Raw genomic sequence first — 15,900 nt, 5'->3', positions numbered from 1 at the left:
CTTAGATGGAGAATACTCCAAAATTATATTTTCTTCTTTGCAACTTACCTACCTTCCCTTAGCTACAGTAAAATCTTACTTGAAAACCCTTCACAAAAAATCCTCCAAAACTGACCTTTTAAACTGCTGTGTTATTCCTCAGAACTTCAAGCAATTTAGGAACTTTCTCTCTCATGATCTCAAAACTTCAAGTAGAAAGTAGAAGATTTAAAGGTAAATGACTCATTTATTTTTGTAAAAACATGTCATTTATTAAACACCATAAATATAGATATGCACAATATTGTTAACAGTCCAGAAGTAATTAGAGAACAAAAGCTGGAAAACTTAAGTACAATCTATCTGCCTTGAAGAGTCGATTATCTTTTATTTAAGCTGATTTTTTTTTTAAGTTTCAGAATAGTGGGGGCTTCCCATTCTTTTCTGCCTCTTTGGTGACCCTTGGTTCCATCATTTTCAAATTCTTTTAATAAAGTTCTCACTTCCTCCTCCATTGCTTCCCATGCAGCTTTCTGCTCTAACCACCAGGTGCCAGACTAAGTAACAGTAAGTAATCTCCAGACTGCAGCTCTTGTTTATTTATTTATTTAAAATTTACTTTAAAAAAATGAGTTTCAGCACCCCAATGATTCTGGTAGAATGTAAATACGGAAGATATGAAGAAGGGAGACAAAGAATCACAGAAAGGCCAGGATTGGAAGGGACCTCAAGGTTTATGAACCTCCAACTCCCCTGCCACATGCAGGGCCAGCAACCTTCACCTCTATGACACTTTCTCAATCACTATACACAATGTATAGTAAGCTTACATTGAGATTGCATGTATATTACATATACAATAATTTATTCAAATGTGGGGAGGGTGTGGCTGTAGGCACATATAACATCCATATACAAAAGCACACTGCTTTCCAGATACACTTTCAGCAACCTATGAGTTTAGAGCAGTGGATAGACACTAAAATATGGATATGTACGAAATTATGAAATGTACATGAACAGGGGGTAGTGGTTTGTTTTGTTCTTTTACAGATAAGAATATTTGTCTGTGATGTAGTAGGGAAGGCAAACTGGGCAAGGATGGTACTACTCATACTAAGTATGAGACTAAGTAAAAAGAAAGCCCCAGAGCAATTCTAAATCCAGGTTTGTATATTCAGAAAACTTCATGGTGCTCAGATTCAGAGTTTCATCTGGACTAGTATTTAAATTGCCGTTTATGCTGAGGCAAATGGAACGACAGATCATGTGAACAATGAGACTGGAGAATGAGATGTGAAACAATGAAGTGAATTCAATAAAATTTTGAGGTATTTGTCGTACCCAAAGGGCCTGATATATTTTAAAACAGGACCAAAGAAATAAAATACAAAGTAATTCTTGTGCCTCACGGAACCACTCTTTCATTGTGTTTCAGGTAAGTAACAGTAGCCATCTCCTAAAATCCTGTAATCAACTCAGTACCTTTGTAACATTACATTGGTAGGACGCACAGTGGTACTTGCATTTCAAAATAAAAACAGCGGAGAAGGAAATAAAAAAGAACTCACAGAACTTGCCTTCATTATATTCAGGTAGTAAATTAATCTCTTCAATAGGAAAATGCAGTGGATCAGAGTTGCTCTGTATACAAATTCTTAAGCAAACAACTAGTATCTTCAGCTACACATGCATATGTATTCAGGTATGGCTCTGTATACTATAAAATAAGACCCTTTTAGGCATCTGATGCAACAGATGCATCACCACTCAAAAAAAAAAATAAAAAAAAAATCCTGTATTTTGACAAACTTGGATATATAAAGCAAGGATCTTCATTAAAAAGTGGGGCACACCTCTTCTCCCTCTTCAAACTGCAATAATATAATCAGCTGCATATAGAATGGCCTGACCATTTTATCAGACAGCCTGAGGCATAGTTTCTATATTGTATTATTATCTGCAGATTTTAGAATAAGAAGACAATACTCGTTTACAATTTGCTGCTTTTACATTAACCTATAAAGAAAAAAAAAAAAGGAACTGCATTTGGCTTGAAAACTAGGTAAGGATTCTTACGCCAGTTTCACAGAAGGGTAAACCAAAGCTTGGAAGGGCCACTCACATTTTTCCTCAAGTCAGTTCACAATCAAACCTTCTGCATTATTAGATGCCTGGCCTTTTATTCCTATCTCAAAAGGCACAGAAGGAATGACAGTATCAGCTGAAGCAGGGAAACAAAAGTTCCCTTTTCATAAGACCTGCATGCCCTCCAGTAGGCAAGAAGAGAAGGTGAGTAGTGTTCTTCTTCACAGCCTGGAGTGCTAATGTACCACAGTTCTCAATAGGCCTTCAGTTTGATAAGTAATTGCCTTGCAAGTTGAGAAACATCTCTATATCACTATTAAATAAATAAGTAAATAAATGAGGTATGAGACATGAGTTGTTTTTTTTTTTTTAAATATATTTTCATAGTAAACCTCAGGCAATTTAAAAAAAAAAAAAAAAAAAAAAAAAGGGGCTGCTGAATTGATCAACACAACATATTCACAACTTACTGGTCTGAGAACATGTAGATTTCCAAGGAGATTTCCTGTACCTTCCAAATCCTTAAAATAACAGGTTTAGCTGGCATAAGTATGGGGAGAAGACGTCCTTGTTGTAGTGGAATGCAATATGACTGCATCAATCTGGCTTGCAATAACCCTCAACTTCTCAATAATAAGTCAGTGTGTTTGTCAGCCGTGAAACACTGACACAATATGACTAAACATGCCTGTCACACTACACAATAAATGCAGTAAAATGTAGTAAGGAAATCTGCAAAAGCTGTGTGCAGTACACCTACAGTCTGAGGAAGCTTCTAGTTGATCAGTGACCATAAAATCATAATACCATCTCCAATTAACACATAATTCCTGGCACACTGTCATAGTCACAGGATTAAAAACTAAATAACAATACTGAAATCAAATAAATTGAAATCACCAAATAAACTTCTGTTTTGTTTTAAGATGAAACTAACGTTAGCAGCAACTGTTACAACAGCTTCCTTCAGGATACTAGCCATCAAGGATTATTTCTGTTCTAGAGACAAACTTAAGCCTATGTTAAACATGGATATGAAGTCACATTCTTATCTCTGATCTCTTCGTTCAGATTGTTATGCCTTTCTTTATGACATGTAAACAGATCATAAAATGAATTTTCTTGCTAGAAATCCAGAGCATACAGAACCCAAGGTTTCAACATATGTAAAACTTGGTACTTCTGCCATTATTTTGTATTTCATTTGTAATTTGTTGCAAATTAAACAATTTTAAAGGCAATAGCATTCATTTCTGAACTCCCCTTCTTAGATATGGTAGGCTGCAAGCTCTGATCTAGCCTGAGGGAGTAGATGAAATCCACTGTAGGTGAATTCTATGTGATCCAATATTATTCTATGACTCCACTCAGTATAGGTATGAGTTTGTCTTCTCTACCTGACTAGGTGATCTCACCTTATTTAATAGCTGACATATTCACACTTTTATTAGATTTAATGCATAAGCAATGGAAGAAATAACTCGAAAAATTATGGAGGAAAAGAAAAAGAAGTTTTAATGAAAACTGAAGAACAGAATTTTAGGACCAGAGAAATGCGCACAGGAATGTCTTTGAAAACATAGGAAAGATTTCCATGGAAAAAATAAATAAATTTATAAGTTAAAATATTATAGTTTCAGTCTTCTAGGATATAAATATTTTGATGTACTACAGGCTTGCTGAATTTTTAGACTGACACATTTCAAAGAAATTCCAGTTTCTCTAGAGACCCACAGAAACAGTTTGTTTTAACTATGAAGGTACAATGCATTGAATTGCATTATGGAAACAGAGGAATTAATGGTTAAGAAAACATAATATGTGCCAAAATCTTGTAGTATCATCTTTTTTTTTAATTCAAAATTTGCAACTCAAGATTTAGAGACATTTACTGGTAATTTTTAGATGTCCGGGGTAATGATACGATGACTACACAAAATGTTATCAAAGGCATGAAAAACAGCTGGTGAGGACTTTTACTTGTACACTAACTTCTTCCAGTTGTCATGTTCCTAACAGGCCTAGTCAGTCCCATACATGTGTTCCTTGTTACATCCATTTTCTGTTCAATTGATTTCTCACACACCAAGCCAGACTCCAAGCTTCAGTAGGGAATTTGCTGCTCCTCCATGCTGCTGTGAGTCACTGGGATGTCTGCTGCATAGGCCAAACTAAGCCTGAATTTCTTGCTTTTACTAGGCAGCAAGAATAATGAGGAAAAGCATGGCAAGGAGGTGAGAGATCAAAAAGCTAGTAATTCTCACTCAATATCTCTGCCTTCCTGTCATATTTCACTGTGATGGAAGAAAAACAATAACTGAGAAGAGAATTGTAAGAAAGATCACAGTGTTCCAGCTTGCAAGTTTTCAAGCGCTTTTACTTTGAACACCACTTCTCATAACAAAAAAGCTATACTACCTCATAAAAAAAGTATGTATTCTTGTATCCTGTTATAAATACTGGGGCATATGTCTACAGATTTCTCCTTGGACGTGATTGAAGAAAAAAAAGAAAGCTGTGTTAAATGAATTTACCTAATAATTCTACATATTGTTATTGTTTGTAATGTAGGTTCCAATATGAATCTATATAAAATATTTCATATTTTTTTCTATTCTTTTGGTAGCTTCAACTAAATTGTTGACTGAATGTTAAGTAATTTTAGCTTGCTCTATGCTACTAATAATCATCTGCTCAGGAAAACCACCGGAGGCAGACTGAAATCAGAAAGATCCCTGCCATAGATAATTTCTGAACTTGACTTGAAAGTCAAGAACTTTCCATTTCATCAGAACTGTCAGAACAAGGTACTGTTGGTCAGAAATGGGTTTCAGGTTATGGGACAAATCCAGTTTAAGCATAATGATCATCAATAACCTGCTTCACAATAGATTATTAAGAATTCTATTTTGTTGACAACAAGTTTCCTCAGGTACTGGTAGCTGGGAGGCAACTTTACATGGGAAGGGGTGTAAGGGGAAATGTCAGTACATAAATGTTCTCTACAGACACCAATCTCTGTTGGAGAGACTGAGATTAGAAACAATCCTGAACTGATACTTTCATTAAATGAACAAACAAACAACTAGGGATATGAGAGAACTTGAATATAAACTCTTGTTATAATTATATCTGCATTACTCTCATGAACAGTACCATCCTTCACCTGCAGGAGACCACATATAAACACTCCTGTCCATAACATTCCCCCTGGTTCTCAGTAAAGCAGACTGGTGTAGCTGCCCCACATGTCAGAGTCCCTGCTTCCATGACTGCTTTCTGAATATCCATGAATGTTAACAGAGTTGAACTATGAACGCGCTAACACCTTTAAGTCTGCTGCACTTTTAAAAAACAGTCTTTGCCTGTTTCCATTAAAAGCACCACTTCTGTCTCATCCTCTGAATCACCAGCGATTTGTTTTCATACAGATCCATCCATCTGCCAGACACTGGGGTGACTAATGAACTGAAGAATCTGGTCTGTATAAAAACTTGACTTAGCAAATTAATCGTCACCATGTTGATGACACTGCCACCCAAAATAACACCGAAACAAAAGAGTAACAATTTACATGGGCTCTGAGCCAGTCTGCCCTTTCTATTCAAATTTCAGGAAAGCATGACCTAAATTCTCTACAAGTAGTAGAATTTGGAGCTTTTGTTAATTCAGTTTCTTTTCTTTCTTTCAGCCATGTGTTTTTGCTACAGATAATTATAGTCATTAGCAGAAAAAAAAATATTTATTTGTGGAAAATTAAATACAGCAAGCACACAGCCTGTTATAAGAACATAAGCTTAACAGAAAGAGACTGCAGTGCAGCTGAATACCCGTATCAGTACAGAAAAATTGCCCTGACTATCTAATGACAAACACACATCCCAGACTGACAGAAGCAATATAAATCCAATTCTGCCTATATTAGAACAACACAGTTCCTTTCAACAACATCTACAATCATGCATTCAAAGTTTAAAAAAACACAGAAAAAAAACAAACCAAACCAAAACAAAGAAAAACAAATTAAGGTAGAAAGGGCTGAGGAAAGACATTAAAAAAAGTAATACACTGAACAACATGAAGGAGTAGATCTCCTATGCCTATCTATTCATTCTCCTAGTACAAAGGCAAACGGATATCCACTGGAACTGGAAAGAACCACATACTATCACCACGAACACTTTCTCACAGCAAGATAGTATGAAAGCTTAGTTTTAAATTCTACTTAATTCTTCTGAGGCAGTGTTTGAGGCAGGTCATTGCCCTTGCCAATGAACACAGATGACAGGTCTCCTTTCCTTCAGTATTCTGTTGCTTGTTTGAACAGAATCCCCACTACAAATGGATAACCCATTGTACCAAAAAGCACTTATTTCCTTGTGAAACTTAAATGGGCAAGAATTTAGATGTCAACGCATCTATCCATTTTGCATTTTAAAAGTCAGGTGCTTAACAAGTAACAGTAAACAGCAAGGTGTGTTTTTTCCAGATAAGAAAATACTGCGATTATCACTGTCTCTATCTTAAACAACATTTAAAGTGTCAGAAACTCATTTCTGTGAATGCTTCACCTCTTTGTTTTACCTGCTTCTGTGTACTTTAATCCTACTTTTACTTCTTCATGATTTGCCTTCGGTGGTGGCCAGACAGTCTGGAGTCTCCCTGGAGTCTTGTCATCTTGCTCTGAGGGACTCAGATCAGGCTGTTGAAATTATGAAAGAAAAAAAATCAAAGTAGGCAGTATCAGTTGTTTCAAAGCCGATATCTGGCTCTACATATATACTCAACTCAAAAAAGGTCATCATTCAAACAGTGCTCGAGCAGGACACAAAGAAACCAGTACAGAAAAATGTAGAAAAATAATTTTGAGGAGGAGGATATCCTAATGTATGTGACGTACAATGATTCTGTTGAAACTGTTTACAGTGGCACAGAAAGCTGCCTATGCTTTGATGAACTGAAGACGTGAGAAACACTTGTTTTTCTTCCTATATATACATATATATATATATATATATATATGTAGGAAGATATACATATTTTTTTTTCCAGAGCAAAAAGCCAGGCCTCATCCTCACTCCTCTTACAAGTGAACATTGGTGGAATTCACCTGAGACATTGTTTGATGATACGATTTCTGGAAGCAGAGCTGGTTTGAGAAATTCCTGCCCCACCCACAGCAGCTTGCTCAGTCCACATACCACATAATGCTGCCACATCAAATTGCTGCTGCAGCTGGTAAAAGCACTGTGCTGTCAATTGGAATGGTGAAATTTTCCATTTAAGTGGGAAACATTAACAACAAACAAGCAAAACAAGAACTTTTTAGTGGTCTTTTTTTTCAACCTAGCATTTCTGTAATCTGATCTACAACACATGAGTCATTGTGTATACACAACTGCAGCAACAGTAGAACGCTGTATGAAAGTGGCCCCATAAAATGCTCATTTAGACATGGAAAAAGGCAGGGCAAGACCCTTCTACCTCAGCTTTGCCCAGGGAAAACTGGCGTAGCTTGCACTAGGCCAGCTGAGAGCTGACATTTGAGCCACTCATGCTGACGGCTGTGCCTCCTCCCTCCCGACCTGGCTTGCCGTAAGCCACACAGACGCTTACGCCAGCACAGCCAGAGAATGGTGTAAGAAGGAACCAGCAGCCCAGGGGTGGGAAGGGCACGCATGCACTGTAATTGCCATACATGCTGTGGCCCATGAGTGCCTCTTTTCTCCTCCCCGTAGGTAATTTACTTAAAACTGGTATTATCAGTCTGCTCAGCTGCCAGTCATTTTTATGAATGTTTTAATTACGCGTAAGAATAAAAATTTTAAGAGAGTGCAACCAGCACAGCAAATTAACTTATCAGGCTTAGGGTCCAACCCTGCAAATTTAATCATTTGGGTAAATTTCCCTGTTAGCCTACAGCACGCTTCTGGACTGACTGCAACTGCAAAGGAGTAGCTGAAAGACTTTTAGGTTTGGGAAAGTGATGGCTGCTCATGCAAGTCTCAATTGCACTCAAACTCATTTGTCATTGTGCACATATATACAATTTTTTTTCATTTCTTAAACATTAGTAAATATCCAGGCACATACAAACAATCACCTTGCAAATGATTGTATTAAACCATAACTCAAGTGGTCTAATTGGACACCCTCAGTCACACTCTGATAAGATTAAATTCTTATCAATATATGGAAAGCCAGGTACATATGTATATAAGAAATAAATACTTTTAAGTTCTACATCTTGGACAAATTAAACTGAATTAACCTGTAAGTTATTGTATCAGTTCTTATCCTAGAATTATTCCTAAAGGTTAAATGAAATATTAGTTGTAAAAATCAAAAAACAAAAGCCAATCAAACTGAAAAAAGAAAACAGAACGAGATTGAGAGACCAGTAAGTACATTACATTAAATATTTGAAATACAAAACTGACTTTAAACACTACTTAGCGTATGGAAAACTGCTTTGTAATGACCTTTTAAAATGAAAAACTTGTGTTTATTTTCTGATTTTTATTTACAAACCATGATTATCAGTTCTAAGTTCTGCTAGAACTGCAGATGATCAACAATTTTGAAAAATTTGCCCCAAGATTTCTTCAGTTTGGAATCCAAAACCTGAGACTGTCTAAAGTAGAAGACTTTGCCTTTTAGAAGACTTTTCTACACTTTGACCTTAAGTCCCCACCACTAATTTTAAAAATCAAAATATGTTATATCTATCTACTTCCAGATTTAGGAAGAAAAAATAAGCCAACCTACAGATTTATCTGATGGTCCGTCGCCAGGTTTAGATTTTGACCTTTCAAATACAGCTTTCAAGGACTCTTTCTCATTTCTCATTTTGCGTTTGATGGCTTCCAGCTCTGAAGGATCTGCCGTTGTCTCTTTTTTGGGAGGTCGTGTGAATAAAGCTTTAAAGACGTCCAGTGCAGATTCAGCAGGGCTTGATTTTATTTCCTCAGAGAGAAACAGTGGCTCTGTTTTGCCAGAGGCTTTGTTCTCTGGGCCTTCATCGCTGTCCTCAGTCTCCCCAAACCCTGCACCAGAATCTTGGGTTCTCTCATCATTCTTGGAGACGTCTATGTTTAACAGGTGAGAGAGCTGCTCCAGGAAAGAAGGACTTGCTTTAGGTTCAGATGATTTCTTTTTTGTGGTCAAACCTGATGTAATGTTGGATTTCTTAACAGGCTGTCGTAATTTAAGCAGAGCTAAATCATTCTCCCTTGGCTTAATTTCTGTAATAGTTTCCCCATCCTCTGTGTTTAGTCCCTTTTTCCTCACACGTAGGCCACTAAAAAAAGCAGGCAGCTGGAAACTTTTTTCAGCCAGTGCTGTTTTATGGAGAGATGCATTATCAACTGAAGGCCTTTGATCCTCACCTGGAATTTCTGGAGGGCATTCCCCTGTAGCAAGCAAGGAACTGAACTGCTCATCCATTAACGTTCTGTCTTTGCCACTGGAATCACACTCCAGAACGCTGTCCAGCTCTCTGGGAAACCACTGAGAAATTGGTGGGTATAACTCAGTGTCTTCTCTACCCACAGCGTCATCGCTGTGTCTGTACCCTTCTGAATCTGACTCTTCCTTACTTTGATTGTTACCGTCCAAAGCCACAGCAGACAAAGCAGCATTGTTTAGCCCACATATGCTTGTGTTGGTTTCATCAGCATCTGGGTCCTTACTCTCACCATCTGATTCCGTGTCACTTGTTGTGTGAACCAAAGTACCTTGTACGAGAATAGCATCGTTGTCAGATTCAGACAAAGAAGTCTGTACAGACCTTAAACGGGGAAGAAGTATTTCATTCTGTCCTGCCGGCTCCGGCTCCAGTTCAGCACGGCTGCCAGACATCGGGTCAGCCTGGTCACTGGTACAGCCTGCGCCGTGCTGGTTTTCTGAGTCGTCAACACCATCATTATCATTCCTCTCATACCGATTGTTAGCCTGAGTGTTGACATTGGTGTGCAAAGGTTGAAACGCTTTAAGCACTGATTCTTCTTCTTTGAGAGTTACCGATTCCAACTTGGCTGTAAGTCCAAAAAGCGCTCTGACCGCAAAAGTGGTGAAGACGTCCGGTTCACTCTCCGCGGGACCCGTCCGCTCGGGAAGCTGCCGGCTGCACCCCGCGTTTCCTCCTTCCATGCTGGGCGCGGGGCGCGGCTCCAGCTCCGTGCGGGCGCTGGGGACCGGCGCTCACCGCACGCAGCGCTGCGCGTCGGCGGGCCGGGCCCGGGGAAGGCAGGCAGCGGCAGGGCCGCGCTCCCGCTGCTTCCTGCTTCTCGCGCCACCGCCCATCGGCTACCCGGGCTCCGGTGCGGAAAAGCGAAGGACGCGGCAAGCTCTCCGGCGCTCGGTCCCTCGAACAAAGGGCTTTTTGTCACAGCGGGTGTGCCGGCGCGCCGATCCCGGCTGGAAGCGCAACCAGTGGCTCTGCTCCCTCTCCCGCAATCCTACTGGCTGCCCGACTTCCTACTCGCAGCGCGGCTATATAAACGCGGCTCCCAGACGGGGCAGCGCGCAGCGGCGGCGCACCACTTCCTCGTAGCAGGATGCGGGCTGGGAACCTGCGGCGGGGAGCTCCCCGAGCGCTCCTCTGCATGGGCCTTCCGCATGGATAAGGCTCTTCCGTGATAAAGCCATCATCCCGGAAAGACAGCCAAGTGAAAACCCGAGGTGCGAATTCTGAAGTTCCCACTGCAAATGCTGAGCGGTGCTCTCGGGTCTCGGCTGGCCCGAGCGAGCACCTCGAAACGGAGCAAGGGAGGAAAAGGAGAGACTCCCTCCCGCTGTGCGACAGGTCGCATTTGGAATGCAGACTTCAGCCTGCAGGGCCACGAACAGCACCCAGCAGGACTGGTTTCGTGTTACCGGAGCCGTCCGGGAGCCGCGGGCAGGTAGCACCGAGCGCCGGCACCGCGCCCAGCGCCGCGAGCTGCGTGCGGGCAGCAAGCCAGCGCGGTACAGGTCAGCGGCTCCGGCAGCAACAACCCAGCGCTGCCACACAGCGCTCGGTGCCGTGCATCTGCGTAGTGCCACCCCAGTCCCGTGTAAGATTGTTTTTACTTAGTCCATGTAGTTGAACTTCAAGAGAAAACGTCTACGGAATATATGCATTTTTGCTTAACGTGTGAAAGTACAAAATATTCTTAAGCACCTTTGAAAGTCACAAAGTCATTTACAATTGGGTCAGGTTCCAGTCAAAAGTCTTCACTTTTGCTCCTTTCCTTATTTTTGGAGTTGGAGAGACTAGAAATTCCTGCAGCTTTGCAATTTTCTAATACCCTTATGTTAAAGAAGTTACTTCACTCCTGTTTCCACAGCAGCATCTCAGAAATTCAAAGATGATCACTTTTTTTGCAGCCAAGTTTGAAGGTCATCCTGCATTGGGCTGTTTAGCTGCAATGATGGTCCTCATACAGCAGCAATACAGCAGTACTGGAAGCAGGTTTTCTCAGAAAGTTGACTGTACCTGGCACTCTTGTGCCAAATTACAGAAAAATATTCACTGAAAAACTGAACATCACAGACACCGAGCAACAACTAAGTATACTAACAGGTTTGGTATGAAAGACATGTTTGTCTTTCGCATATACTATAAAAAGTAAAGTCGTCATAATGTCAACAGCAAAAGGTCTGTACTGCAGGAAACAAGTTTCCCTAAACTCAGATTGTAACACAAAGGGCATAGGCAAAGCCTACAGACACTCTTTCGATTATGTGATTGCATTCATACCTGTAAACAAAAGGTACTGGAATCACTCCCACCTTCATTTGTGGTTTAACCATAGAGCAATATATTCTCTTTACTATTGGCCATTTCCTGCAGTAAGCTCTGGACTTGCTTCTTCAGTACTCTTTATCATCAAGTGCCAAGGATGGGAACAACCCTGTAAGAGTCAGGGCTTGCTAGTCTTAATACAGATAACCATCTTACAAGGATGTTCTATGGAATGAAAGTCTTTATTACTCCCTGTGCCAAGATACTCATAAAATCCAAGGTTACTAAGACAAGTGGTAGGAAGCTCCCTTCACACTGGCGTGAGTTTCTCACAGATTACTCTGTGGTTAAGCTTTGCTTGTTTCTGTATTTATTTATTTGGGGTAAAGTTAACTTACGATGAATGAACTGTAAATTGCATTTTTTCAAAAATAGTTTGGTTGGTCACCAACCAGGAATACAGCTACATCAGAAACTTCATGGTAGCATACTCACTAGATTATGCTAAAACATTTCCTTTACTATCTATTCTGAATTTAAAAATATATGATCAACTCAATTTAGAAGGGGACTTAAAAGCAGGAAAACCATGCTTTATATTTAAACAATTTCCCAACAAAATTTATGAGACAAAGATCAATTCAGTAGTGAAAAGAATGGTTCTTTGAGAGTCAGGCCAAAATTATGCTTCCTGCTGATATGCTAGGAAACTCAGAGGTGAACACAGAATAATTAGAAGTTCATAAGCAGAAATATGCCTTATATCAACAAGAGCAATAATTCAAACTTGAAGAAAATCAGACTTTTATATGTACTCTTGTTTGCGTGCTCTCTTGATAGCAAACTTCAGGAATTGAAAAGTTCAAGATTTCTAACATTAGGAAGTAGTGAAGGATTCATCTCCACATCTGCTGCTAGGGAAATTATCAAAACTGGACGCTAAGCAGAACCTCCAGTTCAGAACATGACTTATAAACCCCAACCTCAAATAAAGAAAAATACTGTAATGTCGTTTCTCCCAAGCTGAAAATTACCCCACTGGACAGCCCCAGCACGGGGACTGGATATGGATATAACCGATGAAGAACACATGGGTATCAATAGAACATCCCTGGCTAAACAGTATATATCTCTACATGCCCTTAATATTTTTACACAAGAAGAGATGATGACTTGCATATGGAAATGGGACTGAGCCAAGGAACACTCCCCAGGCAAAAGTGTTTTAACACTGGGTAGATCTCCTCAGGAATGTCTCTCTGAACAGACTTTAATGCTGCATCTGAAGGATGAAACAAAATTTCCAATCTTTAGAAAAAGAAATCATTTATGGTAATGATACAAGATTCTTTGTTTAACAAAACCAACAGCACTTTGCTGTCTCTGAAAAGCCCCTAGAGCCTGCCACAGCAACACTGAGGGCAGTTAATGCATTAATTACGCAAAAGGACAATCATTCCTTTCAGTTTAAAGAACATTTAATAACCCACACCCTTTCTGACCTACATTTCATCACAGACAGAAGTCACACCTACAGCAAGCCCCAGTGCTATTCTTGAAGTTCCTGAGAGCTTTAACATTTCTTTGAAGAGGACAGACAGTAAGACAGAAATACAACTAATCATTCCTATCATTACACAGCAGGGCTCAATGCTTCCTGACAGCATATCTATCTAGATTGCATTTTCAGATCACAGCAAAATAAAGAAAAACAAACAAGGCATAGAGACATAGAAATAGCTAAACTGTATGGAAAACAAAACTTACCATGAATTTTTAAGAGAAAGGGGCTGGAAACAAAATTAGTTGCTTTTTTTTTTTCTTTTTTTTTTTTTTTTAAAGCATCATAGACATGAAATAGGCACTGATTGTGTCAGGCTGAAGAGCCACATGGAGGCAGCCAGTTGTGGCAGTAGCTCCAGGAATTAGAGCTGGTCTGAACTCAGCTGATCCAGTCCTGCTCCATGCATCATCCCCAGCTAAACATCTACTCTGCTGCTTGATAAAAATCTCCAACTCTGCCCAACTGCCAACTGCCCAACTTCAACTGCCTCTGAAACTGTTTATCTCATATTATACTTAGTAGTTTAGCTCTTCAAATGCTCTAACATAAGAAGGGCATCTACTTGTTTTCAGGTTTTTGTTTGACATACAGTAAGCCAATATATGAGCAATCTTCCTGCAGTACTGGAAATTTAAGTACTGATATTATAATTGCTTTAATTACTCAAATTATTGCACTCAAAAATCTGCATGGCCATCTGAAACTTGGCTTGTCTTTCATATTGCAGTCACCATTGCTGAAATGCACCACTCACCATCACACTGTGCTCACAGCCACTTTTTGGCCTTCATAAACATTCAGCAAGCAAATTCAATGCCACACCTTTGCTTCACATGCACTTCAATACCAGGCACCATTGTTGCCCGACTGCCCCTCTGCTGCCATCTGTCACACAGCAACAAAATAGAATATAGATGGGAATGTTCAACCACCACACCAACATCCACCTCTGATGTTGTGGGCCAACATAATAAAACAAGAGGAATTACTTTTGGAGCAAGTATTGTGTAAGTAATTGATTTTAGACTTAACAATAGACGCATAGATATGGTAATTCTTACCAAAACTCAACATTATATGATACTAAAAGTATGAGCAGACATCAGGCATGTTGGGGTGGAGGGGGCACTGAAGACATGGAATGTGGTTTTTAATATCTTCATCAAAACTGTGTTTCAGACTGAGATATTGACTATTTTAGGTAATCAGAAAGATCATAACTGTTAAGTAGTTATAAAACAAAAGGGCACCGTAAGAAAGAATTTACTGTTTTGAAATAGTCTGTATAATATCATTAAATATACAGAACAGTGAAGCAGAAAATCCCACCATGTGAGAAATCAATGAAAGCTCTGAGGCAGGGCTCATAGCAAAGAATGCATTGGTTGATCTTGAGGTTGAAATGGACATACAAAGTAACAAAGATAGGGAACAGGATAACTGTAAACTGGGAAGGATCTTTGTGCACAATAACACAAAGACTGGCATTTTGTGTAAGAAAAAACAGAGTTGAATTTTCAGTCTTTTGCATTCCTGCATTTCTTTTCTAGGTTGCTCTATTCTCCTCCTCTTTTCATTTTCAACAGGCCTTTCAAACTCCATCTACAGCATGACTTAATAGTTTAAAGCTTAAAATAAAAACTTAATAAAGTAAAATCCACAGTCACGTCAAAAGATTTACCAGAAATTCTTGAGCAGCTGCTATCTATTAATACTTATTTGAGCCCCAGATGTACGCCTCATTGAAGTGCCTTTTCATGTGAGATGAAATTCTGTATGAAGTAGAGGGTGGAGTTTCATTTTTGTGTAGGTTCCTTATCTTCTGCATTCTAGACAGCAAATGAGAATCCAGCATGCTGAAATTAAGATCCTAAAAACTAATGCAGACTACTGATTCAGACTGCACATTTTCCTGTTAGAGCAGAATTCATTCACAATCTTATTCCTGATCTACTTTATCTTCCTCCTTCCAGCTAATAAAAACAGAAGCATCTTCTCAATAACACAAGGAAACTGTCTGGAGAAGTAGAGGAATCCCCATCCCTGTTGGGGTTTAAGATAGCATGTACATGACACTAAGGGACACTGTTTAGTGATGGAACACGATAAGTCAAGTTGATGCTTGGACTTGGCTGTTTTGAAAATCTTTTCCTGGATATTTTTATGATTCTATATATGCATATATAAGTGTATAATGTATTTCTATACAAGGCTGCTCTTGTAAGGCAGAACAAGGCAAAGCAGCTTTGTTTTTAACTTTGTCACTTTAAGTAACATAATTACATTTCAAAACAGCAATACCTAAATTTTCATCAATCATGTTAAATTTTTTCTTAAATAGCAAAGACGGGCCATAGATCACATGAATTAGTGTGATCGTGAGGAAATGAATAGGTCCAATTCAGTCAGTATTCCTTGGAAATGTTTTTTGTTTTGCTTTGGAGTTGCATTTTGGACACATTCTCTGACCACAGCTGTCATGCTGTTCAGTCTGAGGAGCACAGAAAAGACAGCATCTGGGAGCAGTCTGCTGTCACCAGAG

The 15,900-nt window shown here is 39.4% G+C and overlaps 1 protein-coding gene across 1 annotated transcript in view; it reads right to left on the bottom strand.

Moving 5' to 3' along the window:
* The window catches only part of FMN1 (formin 1), a gene marked incomplete at both ends in the record, with an annotated part of 115,560 nt that extends 105,342 nt beyond the window's left edge, over positions 1–10,218 (bottom strand). The window contains 2 exons of the mRNA XM_079537821.1: positions 6,652–6,769; positions 8,836–10,218. Of these exons, the coding sequence (XP_079393947.1) occupies positions 6,652–6,769; positions 8,836–10,218 (1,501 nt within the window). The remainder of the gene's footprint in view (positions 1–6,651; positions 6,770–8,835) is intronic.
* Between the last annotated feature and the right edge of the window lie 5,682 nt (positions 10,219–15,900).

This window comes from Tetrao urogallus (assembly GCF_951394365.1).
Source record: "Tetrao urogallus genome assembly, chromosome: 6".
Classification (NCBI taxonomy): domain Eukaryota; kingdom Metazoa; phylum Chordata; class Aves; order Galliformes; family Phasianidae; genus Tetrao; species Tetrao urogallus.
Note: the sequence above shows the minus strand (reverse complement) of the source record. Positions and strands in the feature narration are given on the sequence as shown.